This window comes from Sciurus carolinensis, chromosome 9 (assembly GCF_902686445.1).
Source record: "Sciurus carolinensis chromosome 9, mSciCar1.2, whole genome shotgun sequence".
Lineage (NCBI taxonomy): Eukaryota > Metazoa > Chordata > Mammalia > Rodentia > Sciuridae > Sciurus > Sciurus carolinensis.
The window spans coordinates 84,415,146-84,439,719 of NC_062221.1; the positions used below are offsets into that span (position 1 = coordinate 84,415,146).

At 35.7% G+C, this 24,574-nt stretch overlaps 1 protein-coding gene and 1 long non-coding RNA gene across 4 annotated transcripts in view; one reads left to right on the forward strand and one right to left on the reverse strand.

Moving 5' to 3' along the window:
- The window catches only part of LOC124992332 (uncharacterized), a 96,146-nt gene extending 83,453 nt beyond the window's left edge, over nt 1-12,693 (reverse strand). For 2 of the 3 annotated variants that reach the window (XR_007110101.1, XR_007110100.1), the window contains exons 1-2: nt 12,081-12,693; nt 10,763-10,811 (exon numbers count right to left, since the gene is read on the reverse strand). This is a non-coding gene — a long non-coding RNA (uncharacterized LOC124992332). The remainder of the gene's footprint in view (nt 1-10,762; nt 10,812-12,080) is intronic. The other variant, XR_007110102.1, reaches the window with a different exon arrangement.
- A 284-nt stretch (nt 12,694-12,977) lies between these two features.
- Nucleotides 12,978-24,574, forward strand: part of Ift57 (intraflagellar transport 57) — a 63,260-nt gene continuing 51,663 nt past the window's right edge. Inside the window, exons 1-4 of the mRNA XM_047564636.1 lie at nt 12,978-13,311; nt 15,726-15,888; nt 16,703-16,821; nt 19,598-19,688. Coding sequence (XP_047420592.1) covers nt 13,100-13,311; nt 15,726-15,888; nt 16,703-16,821; nt 19,598-19,688 — 585 coding nt within the window. The 5' untranslated portion in view covers nt 12,978-13,099. The remainder of the gene's footprint in view (nt 13,312-15,725; nt 15,889-16,702; nt 16,822-19,597; nt 19,689-24,574) is intronic.

The following is a 24,574-nucleotide window of genomic DNA, read 5'->3' on the forward strand; positions in this document are numbered from 1 at the left end:
TTTCAAAATCATATGGATCCAGGAAGAAATGACTGTAGACTATCACAAAGTCAAATAAGAAGCATCCTAGATTGTAGCCGCTGGGTCAGACCCAGTATGGTAAATAGAATAAATTAATATGGCCTCAGATATACAGCATGTAACAAATGATCTAGTGAATGTATTCTATTCAATCTGAATCAGAAAAGAGGATAAGAAACAGTTTGAATTCACAGGGTGGACAATCATAGTCATTTAAATTTTTCCTCAGGATTATATTAACTGTCTTGTCCTTTGGCACAACAGAGCCCAATTGATCCAGACATCTCACAGAATGTTACCTTGATCCATTACATCCATGCTACATGTACTCTAGAGAAGGAAAGGCCAACCCTACAAGAATTCATGTGCCAGGCACTTCACAGAAGTTTGGGGGATCCTGGGACAACCCTTCCAAAGTTAAACACAAATTTCTGTATCTTGCAACCCCTGTACAAAATAAATAAATACATATGTAAAATAGAAAGTACTACATTCAGAAGCCTTATTTGGGTTCTGGAGGAAACATGTTCCAAACCTACGTATTTTGAATGGCATATATGGAAGATGTAGGCTGCCAGCTTGTACCAGGATCTGACTGCTTTCCAAGTCTTGGTCAATTCTTTCCCCATTTTCTATCCCAAGTATAGTTTAATGAAATTCTTACATGTCTATTCACATTTTGGCCTCTGCTTCATGGAGGAACCAGACTAACCTAAAAACCTTAGAAAAATCACACACACACACAAAAATGATAATTTTTAAAAAGAGATTATAGCAAAAACAAAAAGGAAGACCAGAATTTACAGAATGAAGAGAAAATGATTATGTAGGGAAGGAAAAGTGATGACAGAGTATGAGAAGCAGTTTCTATAGTTAAATCCTCTCCAGTCTCAACTGAGTAGAAACCAGAACCCTTGCCTGGTATGAGGAAGCTAGTCATAGGTCCAGTTATCATGATTTAATTGTGTTGATTACAAAGTTAGACAATGGAATAAGAGATACAGAATATAATCAGCCACTAGTAAAATATTACTAAGAATTGTGGCTCCACAGTACAGAAAGACTGTTGAATAAATATTTTACCCAGAGAATGAAAGAAGTTAGTGGCTACCTGAGTTGAGTGTTGCAATCTTAAATTATAGGGAGTTAATTTAACCAATTTTATTTAAGCAATCTGAGGCTCAAACTTGAACCTATTTGAAATCCATCTAGTTTCAAATGGGTGGAAGCACTTACTCTACAGGGAAAACTATGGACTTAATATTGTCTTTATTATAGTGACTCTAACAAAGGCTCAGTACATCTGTCCCTTCATAGAGAGAATCATCCTGGCCATATGCAGCCACCTTAAGTCTTGAATCTAAACAGAGATCTCTGGGCCATCAGCAACTTCAGCTTGTTGCATAGTCACTTTATCCTAACCATTATTAATTGAACTTGAACTCATTTGCAATGATTAAATAACTCTTTAATAGAGGCAGATATACCAGGAGATTAGTGAAATTTATGTTTCAGGGAGGCTCATTTGCATGACCCCTTCTAGGGCCCTATTACTGAATTGGAATTGAAAATTTTGTACTTCTTCTCATTCAAAATGACTCCCATTCTCCAACTGCATAAGCTTCTGGTCCCACAGAGTCTTAATCTGTCGCTGGAGGGTATAGAACAAGCTAAAAATCTTAGCTGTTGTCCTGAATAGGCATCCACATGAGGATGTCAAGTGGGAGAGCAGCATGTCCACATTTGCATTTTTAGAAAGATTACTTCGGGAACAATGTAGACAAAAGACTGCAAGAGGATCAAATCTGGAAGGAAAGCTATAAGGAAGTCATCATTGTATTCTAAGCAAGAATAAAGACCTTTTGGTCTTCACTTTACAAAAGGAGCTGGTGTTTCCTTTGAAAAAGCAAGATCCTCTGAGGCATTTCTCATTTTACTTATAAAGGTTCTCCTCCCCCCACCCCATTTCAGAAGTATTATTCTTCCTCCAAGAAGCTGAGCACATTAATTTTTTCACAGTGTAATAGTCTGTCCTTGCCTTCTGAAAGTGAAATATGAAGTTTTCATACTCAACAGTGCTAACTTACTATCATAAGGAAAAGAGCAAATATTTCTGTTTTAAAATGAACTGTCAGTTTAAAAAGAAAATAGGAGGATTCAGTGACTTTTTTTCATCCAATAAGATTCAGATAGTGTATGATGTGTCACTAGGTAGTTAATTTAATATTTTTTTAAAAAAGTATACTTAATATATATGTTAACATTCAATAAACTTAAGAGTTCGTCTGGATGAACAAATGTATAATAATCAAGAAGACTGAGAGAATTATAGAGGTGGTTTGTTCTACCTAAGATTTAACCTTATTTCATAACCATAAGAGTTTACAGGTATGAGAATAAACCAAGAGATTAACTTATTTTGAAGTTGGAAATCTAGAAATGGATTCTCTTCCAGATCCATTCAATAGTTATTATTTTTCAATAATAAATAAAGCATTTCACATTAATAGAAAAAGAATGGACTTGTATATGGTTAGCTATTTTTTCACAACTATGGGGTAAAATATGGAGAAAATCTCCCCTTCCTCCTGGAGGTTGAGACAACCACAGGACTTAAGTACAGTTTATTGTCTACTTTTCCTCAGGAAATTACCGTTCTCTGAAGTACTTGGTAGAAGGAAAAATGTTATGCAGAGCTTATGTGTATTCCTCTAAAATCTCTTTATCACTAAAAAAAAAAAAATAATATATATACTGGGCATGTAGATCAAACAAACCCCTGGTGAAAATGACAAATTGTTAGAAAGTTCTAAAAGGAGTTTTTAGTTTATGCTCTTGATTTAGAGCCATTTTGAGGTGAGTTCTTTAGACTGAGCCTAAATGCATTTCAATCTGAATTTTTAAAGGCTGGGCCTCAGGTACATATTGTTTCTAGATTCTGGAAATACCTGACAAGATCTTGCAGATCAGTTACTAAAGTTTCTAGGAAAAAGGACTCAACTCTTGCTCCTATGCAGGTAAGCCAAAGATTAAAGGGCACCAACCCCACGCTGGACACAAGGGATGACTGGTTCTGAAATCTGGTACTCCATGCAAGAGATCTACCTCAAATCTGGTTCTCCAGATGAGAGATCTGCCTCAAATATTGCTTCTCTTACTAATTTTCCCTATCTAATTCTTTCTGACCCTTTGGATCCTACAAGGAACGTAGAAGCCTTGAGGGAGATAGTATCCTAGGGTATGAGAGTACAAAGGAAGAACATCTCTTTGTGAAGAGATGGGAAAATAGAAAAAGTCTGGAGAGCTTTTTTGAAAGTCTTTTAGTGTAGCTGCAATTGCCAATTATATGTGTCTCTGCATTAGATCACAAACTATTTGGGTAGAGACTAGGCTTGTGAGTTTTTGTAGTGCCCCAGCCCAGTATCTAACATATTATATGTAATACAAAGCCCCCGCCCTTTCAGGTGCAGCAATTTTCCTCGCCTTCCAACCACTTGTCAATCTGTGCTCTGCCCGCCTCTTACATTCCAGGAATTTCCGGCCTACGATACAGCCATTTCCTGCTTCCCACGTTAAGTCCTAGCTTGTCAGTCTGAACATGTTAGCTAGCTATTGGTTCATCAGTCAGCTTGCAAGTATTTTCCTCCGCTATTGGTTCCTTCCAACCCGGGAGATTCCAATATCTGGGAGAAGCGTCCACGCCATCTTTTTCTTTTCCCTTCTTTTCAACCCTGGAGCGGATGTGCTAGTCCTCTGCATAATAAAGTCTCTTGTGTGAGGCCCTGTGTCCGTTGTGGATTTCTGGGAGCTATTCTTGAGCTGCAACTGAGACCCGGCATACGGAGCACCAGTTCTGTCATAGGGGCTGGAACTACCGGGGGTCCCAAACTGAGCTACATTTTTCCTTACATTATATATACTCTAATGTTTGTTGTGTCAGAAAGAGAGAGAGAGAGAGACAGACAGAGAAAAGAAATCTTCTTAGAAAATTATTCTCTTTTGGTTTTAAAAAGCATAGTGATAGTGATTCCTGGGTCTATTAATTTGAGTTTTCTCACCCCACATTCAGAATAAAAAAAAAATATTTTCTCATTGTCAAAGTTTCACTACATACAAAAGCAGAATTATTATTTTTTTCTATTCATGAAGCAAAATGTATAGGTATTGGATAAGACTTCATCTCCACTAAAGAGCTAGAAATAAAAAATAAGGTATTTGGATTCAACATTTTATTGCCATCTAACTATCTGGGAAATAGATTCCAAAACTTCAAAACAAGGTTCCAATAACCATTTGTGAAACAGGCAATCAGAAAGCCTCACATGCTGTGCATTGAGATGCAGAGCTGTACCATGAAGGTGTGATAATTCCACCTGAAGTAGCATTGAGCAGATTTTGCTTCTATTAGGCTCTAGGGAACCCCACCAAGAAAGCTTTCTCCTATGACATTTATTGTTTACTCTCTGACTTAAATTGAAGTTTTCCTTAGGGGAAAAATGCTTCCATAGACTATAAAACAAATCGAATCTTTTAAAATCTAACCCTTAAAAAAACACCAATTTCTATTTAACCTTCAAAACTCTGACTGATTAGATCAATCCTTCTTGTTAGTGTAATCAAATCAAAGTGCTACTAACCTATCTGATGAAATAGAACCCTTATCAGGAAATTCAGAAGAGTTGCATTTTATTGTCAACTATTGTAGTAAAAATTGCTGAAACCTGTTAAGATTCATCTTTTACCAGGCTAGATGTACCCCACAGCTGTTATGAGTATTGTACATTCACAGCTGCATTCTTCTCCAGAAAATTATCTTTGGTCAATAGGAGTCACCTCACCCATAGATGTCTGGGGAAGCTCCCAACTCCCCATGAGACCAGGGCATGAAAGCCAGCTTTCTTGTCTCCAAATGGGGCAACTTTGTAGTGCCATTCATGTTCTAGAAAAATTCATGGTGCCAGCTACTGAATCCTATAGAAACTACTTCCTAATTTGTTAACTATCCCTTTTTTGCCATTTAAATTGCCACCCATCTAGGTTTAGAAGCATCTTTCACCTAACCAAATTGTCTTCAGAGGCAATTTGCACCCTCCTAAAACTCCTTCTGTAAATTATTGCTAAAATACTAATATGCAAATTTAAAAATCATCTATCCTATCCCTTTCTCCCCAATACATGTTCCTACTTGGATTCCTTCAATAATCATTCCCATCACCTACAAAGGGTCTGAAACTCAAGTCAGCTCACATATATACTTCATTTCTCCCCAAGAAAATGAGACCACAAATCCTGTCAAAGCTTTGAGATATATGCATTATGACAGGATGGTATTTGTGACCCTTGAGAGCCAAAGTTGACTAACAGAGTTAAATATAATCCTAGCAGAGTTAGAAGACTTCCATTAGTGGTAACAGTGAAAGAATGAAGTAAGCCTGAGAGAACAGGTAACAAAACCCTTCCTTTTCTAAGCTCTGGAGTTAGTAATAGCAGATTACTATTAGTAATTTAGTGTGTCCCACTGGTGTTTGGAGGAAGAATCTCTTGTACATCCAGCCCAGGAATCTCTTGGTACATTGGATGGGAAACTTCATAGGCTTAGTTTAGGATGCCGATTGTTTCCCAGGTTAATTGTATGGTAATCCTCAAAAGTTGTAACACATAATACTGATAATATTTAAACCCATAGTTTTAAAAATCATGTTTGTTATGACTTGGATATGAGATATCCCCCAAAAGCTCATGTGTGAGACAATGAAAGAAGGTTCAGAGGATAAATGATTGGGTCGTAAGAGTCATAATCCAATCAGTTATTTAATCCCCTGATAGGGGATTAACTGAGTGGTAACTGAAGTGGTAGGGTGTGGTTGGAGGAGGTGGGAACTGGGCCGTGGCTTTGGGTATACATTTATATCTGTTGATTGGAGACCCTCTCTCTGCTTCCTGATGATGTGAACTGCTTTCCTCTGCCACACTCCTCCACCATGATGTTCAGCCTCACCTCAAGAACTGAGGAATGGAGCCAGCCTTCTATGGACCGCTGAAACTGTGAGCCCTCAAATAAACCTTTCCTCCTAAAATTATCCTGGTCAGATCTTTTAGTCACAGCAGTGAAAAAAAGCTGACTAAAACAATGGGAAAGAAAAACTTGTGCATATTTAAAACTTAAGTATCTAATGTTTGAAATTTTGACCTATGAGAGAAACAGACTGATTTGTGATGCTAGTTTATAATGTGTAAAATTATTTCAGTCTATTTGTGCTAACAGAATAAAAGAGGAACAGAGTCTGAGTAATATATTTTTAAAAACAGATTTATTTATTACAGTTATGGAGGTTGCGAAGTCCAAGATCAAGTGACTCACATCTGGACAGAACTTTATATTGTATAATCCCATGATGGAAGGCAGAAAGGTACTTGAGATCCAGAGATGGAACTGACAGCTTCAAGACCTTTTATTATTAGCATTAGTCCATTCATGAGGAAGGAGCCCTCATGATCTAAACACCTCTCATTTGGCCCCACCTCCCAACACTACTGCATTGGGGATTGAGTTTCCAACACATGTTTTTGGGGGACACATTCAAACTGTGGCAGTAATTGAGTAACTTATTAAGCTTTTGTTTTATATTGAAAACTATGTTTGTGTATTGGACATTTAATAAAATTTATTTCCATCCACAACTTCTCTTTACTTTTAGAGAAGTAAAGATTTTTTTTGTAAGATTTATCTGCATTTGGAATGGATTTGTAAGATTTGTAAGATTTATCTGCATTTGGAATGGATTGCCATTCCATACATTAAAACAAGTATAGCAAGTTTATGAACAATTTAAAACCTGTGAAGGAATTTAAGTTGTAGATCCTCCCCCTTAAACTCCACTATTAATAAATTTACATTTATAAATTGTATAAGGTTTGAACATCAAACTAGAAAGTTAAGAATGAGACTTTTCAACTTTAAACTTTAATACACTAACAAATCAATTATCTCTAACAACTATAGTAACCCCTGACATATTTTCTGAGCAGAAAGGTCACTCATGAAAGGATTAGTATCTCACATTGACACACAATTCCAGTTTCACATTCTTAAAAGATAAGAACACATGGCAACATTGGGCTGCATTCCTGCATGGCAAAAATATCCTCTCCTTGAGATGGTTTTCTAGATCCTTACGCACAGGGCACTCATTTACCTTTACATACCTGGTCCTTTTAAAGTCATTTGCAATCTCAATCCGTGCGTTTAGAGCAGTGGCTCTCAACCATAGGTGATTTTGCTGCCTGGGTCTATTTGGCAACATCTGGAGATATTTTGGTTGCCACAACTAGGGGTGGATGCTACTAGCATTTAATGAATAGAGGAAAGGGAAGTGGTTAAACATCTACAATGCACAGAACAGCTTTCCATACGCACACACACATACACACACACACACACACACAAAACAAGGAACTATCCAACCTAAAATGTCAGTGGTGTTGAGTCCAAGAAATCCTGAGTTAGAAGAACATAACTAAAATCTTATAGCATGGCACAGAGACTTTGACCATGATCTGTGTATCCTATAGACTCATCAACTGATATTATATGGGTCACAAATATCTTTTCTTCACTGCTTATTATATAGTCCTATTTTGTACCTAGGCTCTAAAAATCTTTTAAATATTTTTATTAGAGCATTATAGTTATTCATAGTAATTGGGTTCATTCTGACAAAATTGTACAAGCATGGAATTTGATTTACTCCATTTCAGTCCCTATTCTCCCCACCACCACCGGCACCTTCCTCTCTGCCCCTATTCTTCTTCCTCTATCTACTGCTCTTCCTTTTGCTCATTTATTCAGTTTTGATTGGTATTTTCTACATATGCATAAGAGTGAAATTACCTGTAGTATATTTATATGTGCACATAACATGATTTTGTTGAATTCATTTCATATTTCTTCCCCTTTCTTATCCCTCCTCCCTCTCTCTGCATCTCCTTCTTGGATTCCACTGATCTTCCCTGTATCTTTATGTTAACTGATTACCTCCTTCACCCCGACCCTGCCCCACCTCTTCTCCCTTATTTTGCTCTAGCTTCCACATGAGAGAAAACATTTGATCCTTGATTTTCTGAGTCTGACTTATTTCACTTAGTATGACATTTTCTAGTTCCATCCATTTACTGGCAAATGTCATAATTTCATTCTTCTTTATAGCTGAGTAAAATTCCATTGTGTATATATACTACATTTTATTAATCCATTCTTCTACTGATGGGCATCTGGACTGATTCCATAGTTTAGCTATTGTGAATTTTGCTGCTATAAACACTGAAGTGGTTGTACTGCTGTAGTGTGCTGAATTTAGTTCCTTTAGATAAATACCAAGAACTGAGAAGGTTGGGTCATATGGTGGTTCCATTCCCTAGGTTCCTAAATTTTGACGAGTTTCTCTTTTCAAATTTATTTTCTTTAAGAAATCCTTCTTGTACTGAGGTTAAAGATACTGTTTTGTTTTATTTCAAATATATTATAAATATTTCTTAGTTATGTCTTCAATCCATCTGGAATTTATGTGATTGGAATCAGAAATGAAATTTTATGTCCATATGGATACCCCATAGCTTCAGTAACATTTTATGAATCGTTCATCTTTCTCCACTAATTTGTAATACCCACTCTGTTGTATATTGAGTTTCCATAAAAATTCTCATCTGTTTCCAGGCTATTTCCTGTGATATCATTATTTCCTTGGGAATTTTTCTATCTAATATCATGATTCCTTCCTCATATTTCTTTAAAATTTACTGTTATATATGAATTTTAGGATCAGTCCTCTTGGAATGTTCTCAAAGTTACACCAAATTTACCAGTGGAGCAAAGATAATGATTTACTTATGCAAAAAAAGTGTATTTCTATTTGGATTTTTCCATAACTTTCAGTAAAGTTACAATTTCTCCATAAAGGTGATGGATTTATTTATTACTGGGGACTATATATTATTTGTTATTGAGTTTATTGTTCATTTTCCTGTTTCCCGTAACTTTAGTTATGATATATGGCAAATCTGCTGAGATGTCTTAGCAGCTTCTCAGATTCCTTTGAAGTTTTTACATAATTGCTTCACCTGCAATAGTTTCTTCTTCTGCAACACTTGCTCCTATTGTCTGTCTCAGTACACTGGTTCTGCTCTATAGTATAGTTGTGAAAAGTTGATGTTTTCACCTTGCTTTAAAAGGCATCCCTCTAATGTCTCACATTTAAATATGACTTTTTTTTTTTTTCTTTCCAGAATTTTGGCAGATACTTCATTAGATTGAGGGGTTTAGAACACATCACAGAATATATTGCTGTGGCATATTGATTGTTTTGAGCTGATGGCACTTAAGAAATAGCAGATGCAGAAAGGACTCTCTGACCTCCCCCTTTCTACCTAAAAGCTGGTCATAAAATTTCCCAGAAGAAAGATGCCTTCCCTGCACCAGGAAGAAAATAATATTTTTTTCACTAGACACTGGGAGTTGATGCTGAGTTTGGGGTTTGTGCAAACAAACCTTTTAAACAGTCCTTATTTTCCATTAGTTTCAACCACAATTTATTTTCCCACGATTTATCATTCTTAGTAACTTTTACCCATTTTCCTTTATCTTATCACTTCTCTACAATATACCATTTTTAGAAGATGTTTTGTTTTTGTGGTACTGGGGATCAATCCCAGAGAATGGTGCATGCTAGCCAAGCACTTTAACACCATACTACATCCCTGCCCTCTGTTCTTTGTATTAAAAAACAAACAAAAAATGGTTTATAAACTCAGACATTAACAGCCTCTCTGTGTCTTTATTTTTCCTATAAAAGCTCCCAAGTTCATGTAAAAATATCAAATAAAAATTTCATGATTTTCTCCTGCTAAAAGTATTTTATGTCCATTTAGACTGTAGTCTAAAAGAAAAGCATTTTCTCCCTTATAGATTCATTGAAGATATTCTATGTTTAAGCATCCCAAATGGGTGGTACTAAGCCATTTATAAACAAAGGAGGCAGTCTGTTTCCTGTTGCTATAAGGAAACACCCGAGATTGGAGGATTTATTTTAAAAAGAGGTTAATTTGGGCTCATGATTCTGGAGGCTGGGAAGTCCAACATCATGGCACTGGCATCTGCTCAGCTTCTGGTGAGGGCCTCAAGCTGTGAAAACTTATGGCAGAACGCAGAAGGAAAGTGGACACATGTGGAAGAGAGAAAAGTGAACTAAACTCCCACCACAGTGATCCTATTCCAAGAAAAAAGAATTAATACATTCATGAGGGCCCTGCCCCATGACCCAAACATCTCCCACTAAACTACCTTCCAATACCATCACACTAGGAACCAAGCCTCAATAAGAGTTTTGGTGGAACAAACTACATTCAAACCATAACAGTAGTTTGTTCGTTAAGCCTGTACAATCCTCTTGGAAGACTTGCTCTTATATTAGCAGACACATCTAGAAAGTCTTCATCCTTGAACTGAGAAGGCTTCCTTTTCAGCTTTCTCCATCCTTGCTAAACACCTTCAGGGAATCCATTTATTTTAAATCAGTTTTGATTAGAATTCTGTTTAGTTTTCAGAAATTAGCTCATTCTCAGAAAGACCTTAAGAGTCTCAAAAATGACCTTCAATTATTTCACAGATGGTTTGCGAGAAATAAGTCATAGTCAGAAACTCAGCTAAAAATAGTGGTCAATACAGCATTTCCAGGGTTAAACTTACATTCCATTCTCTTCAAGCTGTAACTCCTTAGTCAACCAATGAGCTGGTCCTGTAAAAAACACTGTGACAAGGGTACTACAAAGCTTCCAAGTGACTGAGAAGAGGATTTGTATGTGCATTCTCACACATGAAGGAAACTACTTCCACTAAGGAAATGACCTTATAATGTGTTAGCAACTATTATGGTTAAATAAGGATCAGCAAAATTATGCCTAGACCTTAAAAAAATGAATGACATTTCTGTGTTCTTTCCAATTTATTTTTTCCTGTGGGAAAACATGCAGTGTCGAACAATTGACCTTTTTTCTTTTATTCTTTTTGTGCCAAAGTTACTAGGGACACTTTGTAATCTTTTCTTCTTCTTCACACTTACAGGGGGAAATAATTACTTACATTGCTTCCAAGCAAGGATGAGTCAGTAGTGTACCTGGGAAAGAAATGGCTAGGTTCTGGGAGAGGTTTTATTTCCTCCCAAGTCAAAATACACTCATTGTTGGAGGGTTTCTTGTCAGCCAGAAAGCAATGTTTTACTATTTCACCACTGTTACATAACTTTCTCAAAATGTCAGAATGTCTTATGTAAGCAGCATGCCCTGCATGAACATCTACCTCCCTGTGTATAACAATTCATCTCTATAGTCTGAGAGCCCTTTAAGAATTATTTAAAAAGCCACAGGTTGCTTGTTGGTTAATCAAGTACCCAAAACATAAATAGAACTTTTTTTTTAATCCTAAAAAGCTATACATGTATTTTGTACAGAGGCAGATGTAGCAATACCCTTGATCTCTACATGTGGTGGTTGGGGTATATAGATGTGTGTGGGAGATACTATTCTAAGAGGGCTTAGAATTGAAAAGAACAACTTAGCAGTGGAGTTGAGTCAAACTCAGTTTTCCCACGCATTTCTGCTAAAAGCAACTGGCTAATTATTTGTAGTAGGCAAACAATGTTATTTATTTTAACAGCAATTCTCAGTGGGTTTCCCCTTTTAGGTTGTTTTCTATATAAATCAGTAATTCTGTGGCCTTATTTGATGGCTAGAAAATGGTATTTGCCTTTTCTCACTTTGATATCTTTATTGGTATCAGAAACTCATCAGTTCTAGACTGATTGAGTGCTCTTCTCATTTTTCTAACAAAAACAAATAGATTAGCTGTATTTCAATTTTCAGTCATGTCAAGAAGTGGGTGCTTCTATATCCTTTAGTAGCAGAACAAGAGATTAGAGACCTCTTAAAAAATCACATTATAAACACAAATACATGTACTACTTCTTGCCTTAATTGTTTTCCTCCAGGAAACAGCATCTACCACTTACCTCATTTTTTATGTAGTTGTTAGGAAAATTTCTTGATACACAAGTTTTTTGATAACTGTAAAGCTGGTTCCATCTGTGAACTGTTATGTCCCTTTGTTGCGTTCTCTAGGTCAACAGCTGCAGAATACAGTAGTAAAATCCTGTCTCTAGCCACACTTCGAGTTATAACACAAGGAAATACCTTTCTAGATAGTCTCTATTTTGCTGGATTTAAGAAGGCACCCAAAATATTTATACAACCTGCAATGGACTTGAAACAAATTAAGCACCAAGATGTGCGCTTAGTAATTTTGTTTCTGAAGCAGAACAAACCTTTTCCCAGTGCTTCATCCTGTCTTCTTCTCCATCCTCTATCATTTTCCTAGAACTGAGGTAATAGCAGGGCACTGTAATACTTCAAGTTTTATACTATACCGTTAAATACAGCACTACCTAACGAACGTTTAAAAAAAAATAACCACCAAACACTCGTTGGAAAGTTCCTGACGTAAAGTGAAACTAAGGATATCGACTGTCCTACAACTATGAAAACTTCCAATTTTGAGAAAATAAAAAAAAAAAGGATTCGGTGCTCATCTTTGCCCCCGTTCAATCTTTTCAACTGCTATCAGGTGACCCAGATGCCCGTTCGGCTGCCCACAACCACCAGGTCCAGTAAACCTCACGCCTTCCAAGTACCAGGCAAGCACACAACCTACAGCGGCCACTCTATGCCTTTAAGTCGCCTGAGTAGTCACTGCGCGGGGCGCAGGGCGCCACGCCTCCACAGGGGCGGGGCCTCCTCCAAGCAGGGGGTGGGTGCAAGGCAACGTCACTCAGGAAGCGCATCCTGATTGGACAAAATTTTGAAGGAAAGTGGAGGGCGGAAAGGAGGCGGGGTCTAGTTGCCCGGGTGACCGGTTACCAAGTGGTCGCCTGGTAACCGGTCGCGGCGGTCCTGGCTGCTGCCGCGCTGGCGGCATAGGCCGCAGAGGTGTGTGGGCCAGAGCCCTCGCCGGGCACTTTCTGTTCTCTCTACAATGGCTGCCGCTGCAGCTGTGGTCACGCCGTCGGGTTTGGAAGATGGGGTGTCTAGGTCTCGCGGCGAAGGGGCCGGGGAGGGGACGGTAGAGCGCGGGCCCGGAGCGGCCTACCACATGTTCGTGGTGATGGAAGACTTGGTGGAGAAGCTGAAGCTGCTTCGTTACGAGGAGGAACTCCTCCGGAAGAGCAACCTAAAGCCCCCGTCCAGGTGGGTCCCCTCGTCCCCGAGTTGGCCAGGCCCTGGGGAGATGCCCTCCTGGGGCTTGCTGGGAACGCCGGCCACTGATTAGCAAATCTTGCCTCCATCTTCGTAGCCAGGGAAGGGCACTTCATCCGAAACTCAGCACGGGGAGCCCTGGAGCTCACTGTCACCGCGCTCAGACTCGGTAATTTCCTAGAGAAAGTAAACAAGTTGTGGAACGGCAGAAGACTGGGAGACAACCCGCCCATTCTTTAAAACACAGACGCACCTCCACACAAGCTTATAAAGTTATTAAAAATATCCACTGTAGAAATCACAGAACACAATAAAATGTGTAGAAAAATACATAATCCATAATCTCACTTCTGGAGATGAATCCCATTATCAGTTAGATAATTTCTAGTTTTTGTTTTCCTTTACTACAACTTATCTGAGTAACTGGCAACCCTGGTATCTAGGACCTTGCTGGGTAGCACTTTATATGTAGTTAGTAAACTTGTTGACTAATTGCTATGGTTTAAAAGATTTCTGCCTTTGCAATAATTGAGAAGTGGACAAGACAAATGAAATGACAACTGTAGGTATTGTTCTCTCATCGTGGAACTTAAAGCTTGTTGTGCAAAAAGTTCATAATATCCTGAAGGCAGAGTCTTTTGTTGCTGAGGGTAATGGACAGCTAGCACTTTCTCCTCTAATCATTTGCCTAATGATAGATCTAATGTTTTATTGCTTTCTCTTCACTTTAATGCTTACATTTATTTTATTCTGTAAGGGACAGTTAAGAATCTAGTACTTTCTCTTAATGTTTGCAGGTGGGCTCAAATATTTTTTCTTGACAGTTTTGATTTCATTCTTCGCTTTTCCAATAACTTGAAAAGCTATGTAAGCTTTATGTAAACTGTCCGTGTTGCTAAGTTAGGCCATAATAGGAAAAGAATAAGAGGAAAAAGTTCAGCTAGATCTATGATAGAAATAGTAGTTTAGGAATTATTATTTAAATTGACTTGTCCTAATAATGTAGACAACCAACATTTTCCAGGTTAATAAAAATGTATTATTTGTTCTAAATGTCAAACTAAAAGAAAATGGCTTTAAGGTTCTGTTGATATCATCTCTCCAGTATTTCCTTATGGATTTAGCATGATACTTTGTACATTGGATTTATGTGGATACAGCCTACTCCAGTGGTTCTCAAGGTATGATCACCCAGATCAGCACTGTCAGCATCCCCTGGGAATTTAGAAATGAAATTCCTCTGGCCTTTTATCACATCTGTTTTTTTAGAAATTCTAGGAGCCAGGCCAGCAGTCTGTGTTGTAGTAAGCCTTCAAGATGATTTTGATGCACAGTAATGTTTGGGAACTTACTGTCCTAAGTGCAATACTATCAATATCTATTCTTCTGCCCTGGAGAGTACCAGTTGATAAAGAAAAGGTGAATAGATGCTTTGAAAGGATTGTAAGCATATACCTGAAGGACTTCACAGCTTTTTTGCCTTCCTAGCTTTCTGTTATCTCCCAGAGAATTTACACTTATTCTGAAGGAGAAAGTATGGGAAACATGAAGGAGTGTTAACCATTGATTCTTAAGAAAATGGTTATAATAACTGTAAATACATGTAATAATGATAGCTATATGGAAAAAAAGCAAAATAAGATCTTTGATCAAACTGACATGAGTATTGTTGCTAATAAGTTTTATATCTCCCTTTTTTGGTATAAATAATACTGATCCCCAAGAACTTTTTCTAGTAGAGTTGGGGATTGAGCAAAAGTCAAAGTCAACAATTGTTTGTTAGACTGGGGATATGATAGAGGTTTCTTAATCTTGTCTGCATCCTAGAACCTCTAGGAAGCTTTTGAAATATACCTATACTGGTTTTCCACTCCTATAAATTATGATTTAATAATTTGATGAGTAAATTAGCAATGTTTGGCCAAGTAGCAGTATTTTTATAGACTCCTCAGTTGATTTGAATATGCAACTAAGATAAAAAACAGCTTAACATACCCAATAAGTTAGAAACAGTAAAAATGCATAGTGAATAATATTCAAGGTCTTTTAAAAACATATTCTCATAATTTCAAATTATCATTTTCGGGGGTACTCACTTATTAATTATTTATCATTTAAATGATTTTGGCAAAAGTTTCACATGCATTGTTTTATAACATGCACTACATTCCCTGCATATAAAGTCTTTGATCTAATATTTTGTGTAGAGTAGCAAATGACCTAATTCTGCTGGTTCAGAACTTTAATGTGAGTGCTGTGGATTACTGGAAACAAAAGAAGGAATTAGCAGTGTCTTGATTTGAAGGCCGGGGGCAGCGTGGGTTCTTTGGCAATTTGGGACATGGCCCCATTAGTTATTATAGACTTACTTGCATTATTTCCCCCTCCTGCCTTGTTTTAAACAGACACTATTTTGCTCTGCCTACCAACCCTGGTGAACAGTTCTACATGTTTTCTACTCTTGCTGCTTGGCTGATTAACAAAGCAGGACATCCCTTTGAGCAACCTCAGGAATATGATGACCCTAATGCAACAATATCTAACATATTATCTGAGCTTCGGTCCTTTGTAAGTATAAACAGTCTGTTCTATTTGAATAGACTCAAGTTATGAATTTTAATATTGGTAATTCAATAACACATGCTAGCCTTTTGAATGACTCCTCTGTGGAGGCGTACACACACACACATAATTATCTCTAAATTTGTTTCTAGGTAAACCTCTTCAGAATGATTGATATTATAACATTAATGCCATTTCTGGCAATATTTAGCATATAATCTTTATAGCCCAAAATAATAATATTTTTCTTGATAAATTTCTCTTTAGAGCCAAAAGTAATATTTTTTCATGGTAAATTTATGGGTGATTAGTTCTTCCTCTAAAAGAATGATTAAAGATAAAAAAAAGAACTACAAAGTTGAAACACTTCATATTTTGAAAGGGAACTTTGATTTAATGGACCACAATAGCAGTTATACTCTTCATTTATGACTTTTCCTGGAGACAAGCAGTAAGACATTTCTGGAACACATGTTAACAGTTTTTGACAAGCGAATCATTCTGTTCTTCACATCTTTGTTTAAACAATATGTTACCAGGCTAGTAGTTTTGCTAATTTTCTTTAACCCAACAAAATCAATGATTTGTTATATTACTGTGATAAAATTGCCTTTTAATTTGATACTTTTAACAATAAAGTTTTTATTTTCCTTTATTTATTTATTTTTTTTTTTGAATGACTTTCTAAGACACAATGTAATAAGTTTTTTAAAATCAGGGAAACAGAAAAGTGACATATGTATTCAGCAGTTAATGTGCTTAAAATATTGCAACATTTAGAATAGACCTAATAATAGCCTGTTTATCTTTTGTTTTTCAGGGGAGAACTGCAGATTTTCCCCCTTCAAAATTAAAGTCAGGTTATGGAGAACATGTATGTTATGTTCTTGATTGTTTAGCTGAAGAGGCATTAAAATATATTGGTTTCACCTGGAAAAGGTAACTATTACTCAACCTGACAATAGCAATTTTATGAGCTTAGCATCTCCTCTGAAGGTACAGAGCTATTTAATTGATCTGATAAGAATTGACTGTTTTTAACTGAAAATGCCACAGGTGATTAAGAAAAGTCAGTATAGACAGATTGGAATGCCTATCTTCAAAACCATTTCCAAAGTAACATTAAATAATATTGTGCCCCTTCCCTATTCAAATGTAATTATTAAAGTTTAACTGTCTATCTTTGTTAATTTTGAAATTTTTAAAAAAGGCTCTGCATATTTTATTTTACACACATTCATGGAACATGCATGGAGGTAACAACTACAAGTTTAAGGAAAAAATGGGAATTAATCCCAGTTAAAATAGTTCTTTAACAGGTATTTTCCACCTTTGCTTAGTGACAGGGCAAGTATAATACTGAAGAAGTCACCTGACACTCTCCTAGGCATTGTTCATTGTTTCTTTCTATGACCTGAAAGTACTTTGTTTATATTTCTATGATTATATTGAATTTATCCTGTGGTATTAAAATAATGTATTGAGGGACTGGGATGTAGCTCGGTGGTAGAGCAGTTGGCTCTCTAGCACTACCAAAGTAAACAAACAAATAATAAAATGATTTATGTATAATTCTGGCTTTCTTGCTTAGAAATCCTATAATCTTCATAGTACTCTGTAGCAATTAACATAACCCTTGGTATACCAAAGATGCCCATTTAATGTTGAGCATATAGAAGAAAAAATAAACCTAGAAACTATCACTTTATGTAGGTTAAATTAGAAGATTAGGATTATTGATAGTTTAGAATGTGGATGACTCTTAAAACATGAGCAAGCAGTGGTTTTTGAATTAAAATTAACTTATGTAGAAAGAGGTATATGTTATTTCCTCTTAACATTTTAATCTATATTCAATTATAGTCTCTCATGTAAATAATCTACTTCCCCTTAATAAGTTCTTTACAGTCTTTGATTTAGGTTATTATTAGGTTGAATCCTGTGAAATAACCAATCTTCATCTGTCTTTAAACTAAAATATGGCAATTTCATTTGCTTCAACCTGAGCATTTCTACTTAGTGCAATATAGAGAATGTCTACATGATATAATACTGTTTTATTAGATTTCAAGAAAAGGGAAGTTATGTGATGTGCTGCTTGGTTTGGCATTTTTTAAAAGTTATTAATCTATAGTCCAATGTATTTGAACTTCACAGAAACTTTAGTATCTCAACTACTATTTGGCTATTTGATTTTATACTTCCTTTATTTCTAGGTACATCTTATTCCTGGCCTAGGCATTGTGCCTCAACCAATTTATAGGGACTGTATATAAGTATATACATGGGGAATATAGAGAAGAAAGTGGGAAAATTAATAAACATTAGAGAATATAAAAGCTATGTAATAAGTATTTTACATAGAAGTCAAATATTTACAGATGACTATTTCTTTATCTAACTATGCCAACCAAATTCTACAGCATTCATTGCTTTTAAGATATTACCTAGTTCTAATAATGAAAAACTAGGAAATTTATTCTTTAAGAAGATTGATTTGGTTCACAGTACTTTCTTTCCTTAATTTGAATGATTTTGTATTTTGTTAACTTGTTTGAGGTGTGGATTTTTCATAAGTTGCCATAAATAAACCCAAATACTTATTTGGTTGTTTTAAATATTGAAATGATTGTTCAATGCTTAGTGTTAGGGCCATTAATTAGACATTGGAAATAAGAATAAAACTCATCACCTATATAAAAACAAAATTCAGATTGATCAAAAAGGTAAATGTGAAAAATAAAACTCCAGAAATACTAAAAGACTACAAGTACATAGGAGATGTGGTGTGAGGGAAAACCTTATATGAATGATGTAAAATCTAGGATCTGCGAGAAAAGGTTGCCAAATTAATCTAGTCAGAACTGTTATAGTCTTGTTGCAGTAGCCAAGATTGCAAGTAATATACTAGGGAGGATATTTCTGACACAAGTCAGGCAAAGCATTAGTGTTCTTTTCAAAATCCAAAGGGCAAAGAGTATAAATAAGTATTTCATTGAAAAAGAAATAAGATGTTCTACCACTCTCATGCCAAAGAAATACAATTTTAAAAAATGAGATTTTTTTTCACTTGGTTGATTAATAAGCATACTTTTAAGATTTAAAGATTAAAAATTAAATATTTATATTGGTAAATGTATGGAAATAGAGATAGAGTCCTTCTCTGTTGTTGAAAGTGTAAATTATGATAACATTTGGGAAACCAAATTTGGCAATATCGAGCAAAATAATAACGTGTATAAAGTTGTTGATCTAGCAATTCCACTTGTATAAATTTATCCTAAATGGCATAAATAATGATAAGTGTACAATGATGATTTTTACAATATTGTCTAGTTAAAAACTAGAAATAAGCTTAATATTCAGTCATTGCCAATTTGTAGTATTGCTGTTCAGTGGAATATAGTGCAAGTGTATAAAAATAAATAAGAGATGTGTGTGTAACTAAATATGTGTTTTGATAAGTAAGGAATATAGATGGGATAACACTATGCCTAATTTCATAATTTTTATAAATGTTTTCCTTAAATTTGGAGATACACATTTTTGCTTTTTGAAATTTTAGGAGGGTACATGAAACATTTAACAGTAATCACGGAAGCAGGGCAAAGAGGACAAGATCTGAAGTGGAGGGAATCTTTAATATTTCTATTATATTTTTTGTGATACTAAAAAATTTTTTTTAAAACTCTCATATTAAGCCTTGTTGTTTTAGGCCATCATACCCTATGGAAGAATTAGAAGAAGAAACTGTTCCAGAAGATGATGCAGAATTAACATTGAATAAAGTGGATGAAGAATTCGTGGTATGTGTGTTGCTGAAATTTGTGTTTACTTTTCACGTTTGTGTTCCTTTCCTTAATTCCTCCAGACTTCCATTTTCTGGAATGCATTTTGTTTCATTGTTTCTAGAGAAAAAAGGCTTTTAAATACAGTGCCAAATATTGGTCGTTTGAACCTTTAATTTAGTGTTCATGTTCTCTAGTGAATTTTAGCAAAGGTTCTTAAACTGTAAAAGTACATACCACTAGTTAAATGAGTCAATGTTTTGTTAACAATCATTCGTGATCTTGAATAGATCATGACTATCAAAGGATTAGAACAGAATAATAGACTTTAGGATTAATGCATAAATTATTCTGCTTCATAGGAACAAAATTCATTTCTAAAGAACTCCCTTATGCTTTTAAATTAAGATGAATTCTACCCTACAGAGTTTTCTTTTTGTTGTTGGAACTAGGGATACTCCACCACTGAGCTACACCAGCAACCTTTTTTAATTTTTATTTTGACACAGGGTCTCATGAAGTTGAGTTGCTGAGACTGTCCTTGCTCCTTGTGCCTCAACCTCCTGAGTTGCTGGGATTATAGGCATGTGCCACCATGCCTAGCCCAGGAATTTTTTTTAATGCTTTTATATAACCAATATTATTTTAAGTTATTTGACAGCATCTGTACCTTTTTCCATGCTTAACATTCTATTGCTGGTGTGAGGTTAAATGGTCAAGTCTCTACAATAGTAAGATGATAGCTATAAAAGAGCTTTTTCACAAGATAATGCTCAGAACTGGAAATGAATTGACCCTAGCATTCTAGAAATATGCATGTAATCTGAAACTGAAATGTAAAAAAAATTTACATAGTATGTTGCTGGTATGAACCAATTTAAGTTTTTAGGTAATTTTTTAAATCAATAGATAATGTATTCTGTATTTCAGCTTCAGTAGGTTAGTATCTGCTACAAAGCTGTTAATTGCTGAATTACTTTAATATTAAATGCTAAAAAAACACTAAATTAGGATATTCTTATCTGCTCTATGTAATTATATCCTTAGTATTTAATATTGAAAGAGAATATGTAGCCATTAAAAGTTAGTTGTGAAGAAACATGAGCGACATGGGAATAATAACTTACGCTGTTATAAAATTACCTGAGAAAAAAATTCTAAATTCTAAGTTATTATGACCTTAACTATGTAAAATAAAATATGTAAAGAAAAAAATAATACATTAACATTAGTTGTAAATGGGTAGCAGAATTATGGGTGATTCTTTTTGACAATTCTTTGTGTTTTCAAAACATTAACATGCATTTTATCAGCAGCATAGATATTTTTAACCATATGTGAAGTAGATGCCTTACTACTTACAGAAGGAAAAAAGATCATTGTGAAACTAGTCAGCTTAAAACATATATTTTTTAATATGATAAAATTAAAAGTCAAAGCAAAATATATGTTTGCTCATTCTACATGTATTCATTGAGCACATGTTATGTAGCAGTCAGTGGATGAGACCTAGGCGGTATGAAATATGCAAAAACTGTAAGGCAGTTAGAAGCTTTGCATGATCAAGGAGCTGAGAGAAACCATTGGGCCTGAGCTTCTGAGTGAGAGGACTGGTGGTTTAAGATTAACTAGGGAGATAGACCAAGTCCAGATTGTTTGGGGCATTTGAGTTTAGACTTTATTCTCTATATAATATATCTTTTCATTCAGGCTCAGAAATTAATTCCTCATGTATTCCCAGTTTTTCACTTCATTTGTTCCACTCAGGTATTTCTCTCATCTTGGCATCTTGGCATATCATGGTGGCATTGATCCTATTGCCTGAGTTTGTAGTGTGGCTCAAGGATTGTGAAGAATATTTCTGGCAACTTCTGTTAGAAACTAGAAACTATTTGGTTTTTAACTGGGCAAATCAAGATGGGGCACATTGATAATTGTGGGGGGTGGGGAGTATTGGTCATGACGGAATATTCTCACATACTCTATGTGGTCATATCCTTAGTATAATTGGCAGTAAGAAAATTAAGGTGCAAATTAGGCAAATAAATGATAGGAAATTGTTGTGCCCTCTGAATTATTGAAATTAGAATTCTAATTTGTTTTAAAACAGTTTTCTAAGCCTGTTTTCTAAGATCTTTTTTATATTTGAATTCCTTTTGAATATTTCCTTAATATTTAGTAACTTAAATAATCTTATTATAAATCAGTTGTTAGTCTGAGTTCTCTGGAGAAACATAATAGGACACACATATACACACATGTGCACACCTTTACATATAAAGTTATTATGAGGAATTACCATATGTAGTTATGGAGGTTGAGAAGTCCCAAGATCTGCATTTAGCAAGCTGTAAACACAGGAGCCTTGCTGGTGTGGTTCTAGTGTGAATATGAAGGCTGTAGAACCGGGAGAGCCATGCTGATAATCTAAGTTGCAATCTGAGTCTGAGAGCAAGGAAGAGTGATGTCTTGGTTCACAGACAGGTACAAAAAGTAAATTCTCTATTAGTCTTTTTGTTCCTTTCAGACCTTCATTAGGTTGACTAGGCCCATCAATATTGGGAAGAACAATCTAACTGCTCAGTCTTCTGACTCATATTTTATTCACCCAAAAATACCCTCACAGACCTACCCTCAATAATGTTTAACCAGTTATCTGGGCATTCTGTGCTTAGTCAGATTCACACATGAACTTAACCATCACAAGTCTACCTCTTTCCACTTGGCACCCATACTTGTTTCATTAAATCATTTTTACTCTCCAAATAAAGAAAATAGCAAGGTCATACTTTCACCTCACATGTTAAAATGATCCTGCATTCAACAGATATTGCACCCAACTCCTTCCCCAAAAGGAGTTAAAGTTCTCTAGTGATGTTTACTATTCTTGATATCTTTTTACTTTAATATTATCATGTTAAAATAACAATATTTTCCAGACCTGATAGTACATGCCTGTAATCCCAGTGACTCAGGAGGCTGAGAAAGGAGGATCACAAGTTCAAATCCAGCCTTAGCAGCTTAGCAAGGTGCTAACCAACTCAATACGACCCTCTAAATAAAATACAAAAAAAGACTGGGGATGTGGCTAAGTGGTTAAGTGCCCCAGAGTTCAATCCCTGATACCAAAAAGTCCCCCCAAAACAATATTTGCATATTATGATATAAAATCAATATATGTTATGTTACATGACAAAAGGATAAGGGAAGGAAGAAAATAAAAATATTTGTATACAAATATACTAGCACAATAAGGAATGAATATTTATAACAACATAATCCTTATTTCTTTAGTTGGTCACATAGTTACAGCTATAATTATCTTTTTTTTTTTTTTTTTTTTTTTCCTATTTATTCTGTATTCTATTTGCCTTCAGCAAGCACCTCAATTGATGGTGTTTCTTTACTGGGCAGAGTAACCCAAACTTTCAATCCTGATGGATCTGGGCCATTAGTCCTTCCTGGATTGAGTTATAGTTTCCAATTGACTTTAATCACAGTGCATAATAATACTCAGAGACACTCTAAAGGATCTCTTGTATTTCTTATTTCCATTATGGAGTAATAATCCAATTTCCTCATGGTAATCAGGATCAATCATGCTAACCAGCACAATAATTCCCCTCTTTGCCTGTTGATTCAGAAATGTGAGAGGTCCAAAGTGGTTAGATAGCAGTCTTAACTTCTAATTCAGTGGAATCATTGTTATATCTCCTAGTGGAAGTGTTCTTCCATTTGGAACTAAGATGTCTAAGCCAGCAGAAAACAAGGTCACAGGAGCAGGAAGCAAAAATTTTGCTAATGGGCTACTAGGAGTAGCACAAGTGGTGCCAATCTCATTTCTACTCTGTGATTCCTGGTCCTAAGAATCCTAGCTATGAGAGAAACAGCTCCATATATTGGATGCTGACTCACTCTAGTACCTACTACTAAAGCTTTTTGTTTATTAATGCTTAATCCAGTATAGTTCAATGAGAATTTATTGACCACTTATATAACGAGTGCTGACTAGGTTATTGTAAAAGCATCATAAATTTGTTTCTTCTCCCATGGACATTGAGTCATTGGCATTTTCATCATTTACTCTGGTAAGCACAGAACAGACTAAACCATTTTTCAAAAGTGTGCATATATGCTTCAAACTTCAGATGTAAACAGATCACTTTTGTCTGCACCACTGTACCCCATTATTCCCCACCCTAAGAAAAATGTTACTTGAATATATAGGATCTGTACTTACATTGTTTCATATTTTATTAAAATCATTCTAGTTTTCCAAGGTTTTTCATGTTCTCCTATCTTACCTTATTGGCCCCACTCCCAGAGTTTCTGAATAGATCTGTGTAGAACCCTAGACTTTTCATTCTCATAAGTTCCCAGTTGGTACTGATGCTGCTGGTCTCAGATCCACACTTTGAGAATCATTGTCTTACATGTTTCCAAAGTCTTGAAGGGAAGGATTGTCTTTGGAATCTACCACTGACGCTTTGAACAAGTCTACATGTGGAAGTGTCTTACCAACCAACACTCACTTGGTAGTCTGTTTTTTTCTTTATGAGATCATATGATGTGAGCCAACAGCTTTGTTGGCTTTATTACCATGTCCCTAAGATTAGGATAATCTTATTATATTTGTTTCATGTATTATGTCAGTTGTCATTACAAAAACCTTGATAGAAAAGGGAAGCTTATGTTTTGTTCTACATTCTTATAGGACCTGCCTGGACTCCATGTTTACTGTTCATTAGTGAGAGAATTACCTCTCAAAGGGTCACTTCCTGTGCATAATCTACCCACACACACTTGGAATCCATCTGAACCATCCTTTTGAATAGATTTAAGGCCATGAGCCAAGCAGTACTGGTACCCATTATGTTATTAAACTTGCACATTCAAAAAATGTA